Here is an 8243-nt window from a genome sequence, read left to right on the forward strand (position 1 = left end):
GCTCCACAGCTTTTTGTAAGTGTATCTGTTCCTTAAAGGAGAAGGAAACCCCCTGGACCTGCGCAGAGGGGTAAGTAACAAGTTAGGGGCATTTGCCCAGGGGGGAGGTGGGAGGGAGGGGAAGCAACACATGGGAGGGGGGAGGGTTTTTGGGCCCAGGGGGTTTCCTTCTCCTATAAGTGACTTCTCTCTAAGTTTCGTATTTGTAGTTTTTTCAATAAGTTTGTCTCTAATCATTTCATCATGTGAGGGACTAAATTTGCAGGTGACTGCTAGCCGCCTCATTCTATTACATAGTGATGTATATGAAGGCCCAGAACTAAGGGTAGGAACATGCCTAGGGTACAAATCTGGGGGCACCAGACACGCACCTTCTCAGCCTCCTTCCCCCTAGACCAGTCCCGTCTCTGTGCTCTGACTGACATCGGCATGCGCCTGCGTCCTTTTTACTTGCACGTCCTTTTTCTGTGCAGGTGCACGTCGTTTATTTGCGCCAATTGGGCACCTTGTTGGCCTGGCCCAGCCCCCTTCAGACTGATATCACCTGCCGAACTTAACTCTGGCCACTAAGGGCAGGACTACACGGCCGATTCCGCCCCGATCCACCTCGCTGACTTTCGGCCAGATCTCGATCAGGGAAGCCCGTCGGGGGCCCCCAAACACGGGCCAATAAGCCGCCGACTCAGTCTGTCTGCAGCTTTTATCGGCCCGTGTATGGCCACTTTAAAAGAACAAATAAGATGATGTTCTGGCTGTGACCAGATGTAGGAAAGTTATGTATGACAGATAGAAGTGACAGTCGCCCACTGATATGGTCAGACAGGCAATACATAAAGAGATATTATCATTAGCCGACAGAAATCTTTTGATCTGTCACATTGACTACGAAAAATATCAGGACAATCTACACGCGAGCCAAAAATCTTACAAAACTTTGATTCATATTCTATATCTTTGTGTCTGAGGCTTTAGTAGAAACTGTTGATACCAGAGATCCCAGGTCACTTCAGGCTCTTCAGCTGCTGCAGAAACATTACAGGGGGCTCCACAGAGGGTTCCTATGTCCTTGTTATTATTGTTATGTCACAGACTGTTATCAGTCCACCATCTTTATTTCACACACAGACTTCCCAGTCTCCTCCCACTATTCCCAAGGCTGAAACATTCTGACTTCCTTCACAATCAATTCACTTCATACAACTGAACAAAGCAAATACATAACAGATACCAACTGAAATATTCCAGCACAGAAACCCCTGTCTCACAGACACATTAAATCCATATTTTGTCAGGTTGTTGGCAAGTTATTTGAATACTGAGAAATCCAAGCAGCACTAGGACCATGAAGCTCCTGCCTCCTTGGGGGGAGGAGCCAGAGCTCCATTTTGTGGCAGTTACACACACAGAACAGGCAGTGAGTTTTGTTTGTCATAAACTGCCACATGTGAATGGCAGTGCTCCTGGCAGAGACTCTAGCCACTGGCCCCGGGATGAATTGGCCCCAAACTGACTGGTGACAAGAACACTAGGAGCCTGGGAAGCTGATGTGAGGATTGGGGGAAGAATCTGTGGAAAAGGAAGTCCCAGGGAATCCGGAAGTGAGAGGTAAATGATTGGATGTCACACTGCTGCTCTGCACAAAGCTCTGAGCCAGTGCTACTGATCCAATCTAATGCCCCCCATTATGTTCTAATCAGCCATAGTGTTTAGCCAAAGACATGCTGCACCAAAATGGCTCTGCTCAGCTACAGGCCCTGTGTGCTCTCTGGGCATGCTGGGAGTTGTAGTGAGGGAACAAGGGACAACACAGGCTCTACATAAGGAATCTGGAGAATGTGCAATGTTTTCTCATTGGCTTTATATATGTCACCTGACACTTCCCCGTTCTCTTAAGAGATATTCCAATATCTGCCCCATGTATGGAGGGTAAATGATGTATAATCTGTATCTGCTGTGCCTTCATTTTCTGCTCTTCTGTGTCTCACTGTCTGGAATGTCATATCTGACCCCACAGATTCAGCTTTTTAGGGCCCCTAGAATTTGTAGTCAGTGGCTCAGTAGCCTGCTTGTGTCATAATGTTCTGTTATACAGATAGCTAGAATCTGAGCTGCCATAAAGCAGGACAGGACTGCTGCTTACAATGGGGATCAGAAAGGATCTGTGCAGCCACTGGGACAGAATGTTCTGTTATACAGATAGCTAGAATCTCAGCTGCCATAAAGCAGGACAGGACTGCTGCTTACAATGGGGATCAGATAGGATCTGTGCAGCCACTGGGACAGAATGTTCTGTTATACAGATAGCTAGAATCTCAGCTGCCATAAAGCAGGACAGGACTGCTGCTTACAATGGGGATCAGATAGGATCTGTGCAGCCACTGGGACAGAATGTTCTGTTATACAGATAGCTAGAATCTGAGCTGCCATAAAGCAGGACAGGACTGCTGCTTACAATGGGGATCAGATAGGATCTGTGCAGCCACTGGGACAGAATGTTCTGTTATACAGATAGCTAGAATCTCAGCTGCCATAAAGCAGGACAGGACTGCTGCTTACAATGGGGATCAGATAGGATCTGTGCAGCCACTGGGACAGAATGTTCTGTTATACAGATAGCTAGAATCTCAGCTGCCATAAAGCAGGACAGGACTGCTGCTTACAATGGGGATCAGATAGGATCTGTGCAGCCACTGGGACAGAATGTTCTGTTATACAGATAGCTAGAATCTGAGCTGCCATAAAGCAGGACAGGACTGCTGCTTACAATGGGGATCAGATAGGATCTGTGCAGCCACTGGGACAGAATGTTCTGTTATACAGATAGCTAGAATCTGAGCTGCCATAAAGCAGGACAGGACTGCTGCTTACAATGGGGATCAGATAGGATCTGTGCAGCCACTGGGACAGAATGTTCTGTTATACAGATAGCTAGAATCTCAGCTGCCATAAAGCAGGACAGGACTGCTGCTTACAATGGGGATCAGATAGGATCTGTGCAGCCACTGGGACAGAATGTTCTGTTATACAGATAGCTAGAATCTCAGCTGCCATAAAGCAGGACAGGACTGCTGCTTACAATGGGGATCAGATAGGATCTGTGCAGCCACTGGGACAGAATGTTCTGTTATACAGATAGCTAGAATCTCAGCTGCCATAAAGCAGGACAGGACTGCTGCTTACAATGGGGATCAGATAGGATCTGTGCAGCCACTGGGACAGAATGTTCTGTTATACAGATAGCTAGAATCTCAGCTGCCATAAAGCAGGACAGGACTGCTGCTTACAATGGGGATCAGATAGGATCTGTGCAGCCACTGGGACAGAATGTTCTGTTATACAGATAGCTAGAATCTTAGCTGCCATAAAGCAGGGCAGGGTTGTTGCTTTCTTAGATAAAGGATGAGAAACAATCATTTAAAGACACGTTTCTTTTTTGTACCATGTTACCATAACTCATAATTTATTTTCAAGTACAAACGTGAATTACTGTGAGGACTATGATTGGATAAAAGTTTTGGCCACAACTCATCAAGTTCACATGGAGGAGCAGGTACAGTGGCCTGAGACTTCAGCTGGGGGAGCAGATTGAGTTGTGTATATTGTGAGCAGACACTCAGTGATCAGAGAAGTAAAATCAATGTCCGTTTATTCTGTACCCATTACAGAGGCAGCCTTACATGTTTCCTCCTTATACCACTTAGTCATGGGCTCATTGTGATGACTCTACCTATAAACTATATTTAAAAATGTCATAGCACAAATGTTTACAATGAATGATAATCGAAATATTTTTTTCCCCTTTTATCTGCTTTAAATAAATATAGAAAAGCCCCAGAAGCCAATGATTGTGATTCTTTGGATAAAGACAAGAGACCATTAGACTGTGCAACTTCTCCAACACCAGCAAATCCTCACATTGGAAAGAAACATCTGTATCAGACTCAGAATCACCATCATTACAATGAACATTCCCAACTCCCAGAAGAAACGTTCTTTAGGAAGAAAACAAGCCAAATGCTCAGAATGTGGGAAAATATTTATAGACAAAACTCACCTTCAAAATCATATGAGAATTCACACAGGAGAGAAACCATACACGTGCACAGAATGTGGCAAAAGTTTCACGGAAAAAAGTGCCCTTAGAAAACACCTGATAATTCATACTGGGGAGAAAATGTTCCAGTGCACAGAATGTGGGAAAAGATTTGCTAGAAAAGGGCACCTTGATACTCACCTGAGCACTCACACAGGAGAGAAACCTTTCACATGCACGGAATGTGGGAAAAGATTTGCAAGAAAAGACAATCTTCGTCTTCATCTGAGAACTCACACAGGAGAGAAACCATTCAAATGTACAAAATGTGGGAAAAGTTTTAAGCTAAATTATTTGCTTAAATGCCACAGTAGAATTCACACAGGAGAGAAACCTTTCAAGTGCACAGAATGTAACCAACGTTTCACTCTACTGAGAACCCTTACAGTTCACCAAAGAATTCACACCGGGGAGAGACCTTATATGTGCACAGAATGTGGGAAAAGTTTCATGGCAAAATCACACCTTAACAGACACCAGAGAATTCACACAGGGGAGAAACCTTTCATGTGCACAGAATGTGGGAAAGGTTTCCTGAGAGAGCTACACCTTAAAAGACACCAGAGCATTCACACAGGGGAGAGACCTTATATGTGCACAGAATGTGGGAAAAGTTTTGCTATAAAAAGTGACCTTCAAAAGCACCAGAGAGTTCACACTAAGGAGAAACCTTATGCATGTACAGAATGTGGGAAAACGTTTTCTACAAAGGACGGACTTTCTTCTCACATAAGTGTCCACACAGGAGCTTTTACATGTACAGAATGTGGAAAACGATTGTCTCGTAAGGAAACCCTTGAACGACACATCCAACGTCATGTAGAAGAAAAAATATTTACATGTATAGTATGTAGGAAAAACTTTTCTAACAAGAGACACCTTCTCCACACAACTCACACTGGGGAGAAACCGTTCATATGCACAGAATGTAACAATATGACTCACTCCTTTCTTTTCTCATGCACAGAATGTGGCAAACAGTTCTCTAAAAAGAAATATCTTACCATACACCGGAGAATTCACACAAGAACTGAACGGTTCCCATGTACAGAATGTGGCAAACATTTCCCTACAAAGACCTACCTTACCAGACACAAGCGACTGCACTTAAAAAGGGAAACTTTCCAGTGTACAGAATGTGGCAAACGTTTCTTATCAAAGACCTACTTTCAGCAGCATTGTGTTACCCACACAGACGAGAAACCTTTCATATGCACTGAATGTGGCAAATGTTTCTCTATGAAGATGAGCCTTACACAACACCAGAAAATTCACACAAAAAGGGAAACGTTCCCATGCACCGAATGTGGCAAACCTTTCTTTAGTAAAACCAGTCTCCAGCGGCATTCTATGGCCCACACAGGGGAGAAACCTTTTGTGTGCCCAGAATGTGGCAAATGTTTCACTTCAAAGAAAACCCGTAACAGACACCAGAAAATTCACATAAAACGGGAAGCTATCTCATGTACAGAATGTGGCAAACATTTCTCTAAAAAGAGCGGCCTTCACAGTCATTATGTTACTCACTCAAAGGAGAAACCTTTCGTGTGCACAGAATGCGGCAAATGTTTCTCTCTCAAAATGAACCTTACAAATCACCAGAAAATTCACGTAAAAACGGAAACTTTATCATGTACGGAATGTGGCAAATCTTTCTCTAAAAAGAGGAACCTTCAGCAGCATTCTCTTACCCACGCAGTGCCGAAACCTTTCGCGTGCACAGAATGTGGCATACGTTTCTGTCTAAAAATTAACCTTATAAATCACCAGAAAAACCACATAAAAGAGAATGTACAAAATGTGGCAAGCGTATCTTGAAAAAGTGTAGCCTTAAATGGCATTATTCAATCCACACTAGTAGAATATTTTCATTTTGCCTGAATGTGAACAATTTCACTCGGCAGGAGAGAAACCTTTCACTTGCACAGAATGTGGCATAAGCTTGTTTAATTGTTATTGGGATTCTGTCATGATTTTTATGGTGTAGATTTATTTCTAAATTAAACGGTTTACAGTGCAAATAATTCACTCTACCATGTAAAGGTTCATTGCTAACCCAACAAGTATATCTTTTTAGTTGTAATAGAACCATCTCAGGTCATTTTGCCTGGTCATGTGATTTCAGAAAGAGCCAGTGCTGCACTATGGAACTGCTTTCTGAAAGACTGTTGTTTCTTCTACTCAATGTAAGTTAAGGAGTCTCAGTGGGACCTGTTCTTATATCTACCAGAGAGGTGTTATCTGGTTACCTTCTCATTGTTCTGCTGATGGGCTGATGGTGGGCAAGAAATGGGGGCTATATCGCTCCAAATTGCAGTGGAGCAGTAAAGAGTGACTGAAGTTTATCAGAGCACATGACTGGGGGCACCTAGGAAATGGACAATATATTTAGCTCCATGCCAGTTCTCCAAATTAAATATTAAAAGTATCAGTTTACACTTTCTATAAATGGATTTCGGTGCAGAAGTTTGTGGGAGCAGCACTAATACTTATTTTGAGGCATTTTGAAAAAACATGTTTTCCCATGACAGTATAAAAAAAACAGACTTACACTCGCACACCCTGGCCGTCCAGAAACAAACGAATCCCAGGTGCTCGATGATAGATGAATTGGACAACCTCAAAAGCAGCGTAGACACTGGACACACCGGCACAGCATGGGTATTACTAGCAGGTATAACCTTGCTCGTTTATTGCGGATGCAACGTTTCGGGGCGTGACCCCTTTCTCAAGCAAGTTCCCATGACAGTATCCCTTTAATGAGCTAATGTCCCCTTTAAACCTTTCATGGCAAATCCTGGGCATTTTCTATGTATAATAGAGCATGAATGGGCCATTTTTCCTGACTGATGCATTAGGCTTATTGTTGGCCAGGCTTTCCACCCAGGAACCCAAGTAACAAATGGGCTAATAACTGGGGCCACCTAGGTCACAGGCCCCTGGAGTGTATAAGTATTAACTAAGAATTATTTTACCAATTCCCTGGAAATAAAGTGGGGGAAAACTCCAGTTGTTGACAAAAATAATTTGAGCTGGGACCATGTGTGGGTATTGGGGGTGCAAGTAGTAATGGAAGATGTTATTTAAGGGATACTCTCAGTCTATAATATCCCCTTTTAACAACTATTTTTACAATTGTCTCCCCTGTTTTTAGATGTAAAATATATGGACTTTATTAAATGACAAAGTGTAAAACTACTGTTTCTTCTTTTTTCTCTCTTTTACTTTCTTGTTTCAGTAACCATGGGCTGTAGTCATTTTCCCATATTAAGTGGTACCGAAAATACAATAATATAAATAATGTAGGGCACAGTGAGACTCGGGGTCAGAATCCCAGTTCCACTAATATCACTTTGCATTAAATGGGCAGGGTTTGGATATATATGAAGTTGTGACAAAATTGGGACTGAACGCTACCTTTTACGCCAGACTTCCTTCGCCACCTCAGACCAGGCGAAGCGCAATAGAGTAGATAGGGATTGCTTCAAAAAAAGTTAAAATTTTTTCTAATCCCAAAAAACGCTGGCGTGTTTTCTACATTATGGGTGATAGGCTGAAAAAGATCGAAAAAAATTTTGGGGCTCCCCTCCTTCCCCCCTACATTTCCTGACTCATGGCAACTTAACTATACAGTGGGCACATGTGTAGGGCAAAATAAACATTTTATTTGATGTTTTGAAGGTTTCCCAGGCTTGTGTAGTGATGCTACATATTCCTCCATTGTAACTTGAATTTGGCGCTGTATGCAAATTAACCATCGCTAGCGTAACTTCGCTTCGCTTAGCGAATCAACGCTAGTGCAACTTCGCAACCTTACGCTACCCCTGTGTGCAACTTCGGATTTTAGTGAATTTGCGAAGCACTGGCGAAACTACGCCTGGCGAAGTGTGGCGAAGTTACGCCTGGCGCAACTACGAATCTTAGTGAATTTGCCCCTATGACTTTACAAATTGGCTCATTTGGTAGAGGGCCCCATACACAGGCAGATAATCTTCTGATTTGGTCGAACGTGTCTAATCACAATCCTAAATCTTTCATGAATCTTTTCATGGCCACCTTAGAGGGGCTGTTCACCTTTATGCTAACTTTTACTGTGTGTAGTTCTAAGCAGCTTTTCAACTACTTTCTTATTTTTTATAAGTTTTGAATT

At 43.0% G+C, this 8243-nt stretch overlaps 1 protein-coding gene across 1 annotated transcript; it reads left to right on the forward strand.

Moving 5' to 3' along the window:
• Positions 1-666: 666 nt before the first annotated feature.
• LOC108695517 (gastrula zinc finger protein XlCGF57.1-like) lies at positions 667-7288 on the forward strand. The gene is made up of 2 exons (XM_041568140.1): positions 667-1605; positions 3825-7288. Exon 2 carries the CDS (start codon positions 3962-3964, stop codon positions 5909-5911), a length of 1950 nt encoding a protein of 649 aa, XP_041424074.1. The 5' UTR covers positions 667-1605; positions 3825-3961; the 3' UTR covers positions 5912-7288.
• The last annotated feature ends 955 nt before the right edge of the window (positions 7289-8243 follow it).

The sequence above is a fragment of the Xenopus laevis genome, chromosome 6S (genome assembly GCF_017654675.1).
Source record: "Xenopus laevis strain J_2021 chromosome 6S, Xenopus_laevis_v10.1, whole genome shotgun sequence".
In the NCBI taxonomy this organism is placed as follows: Eukaryota; Metazoa; Chordata; class Amphibia; order Anura; family Pipidae; genus Xenopus; species Xenopus laevis.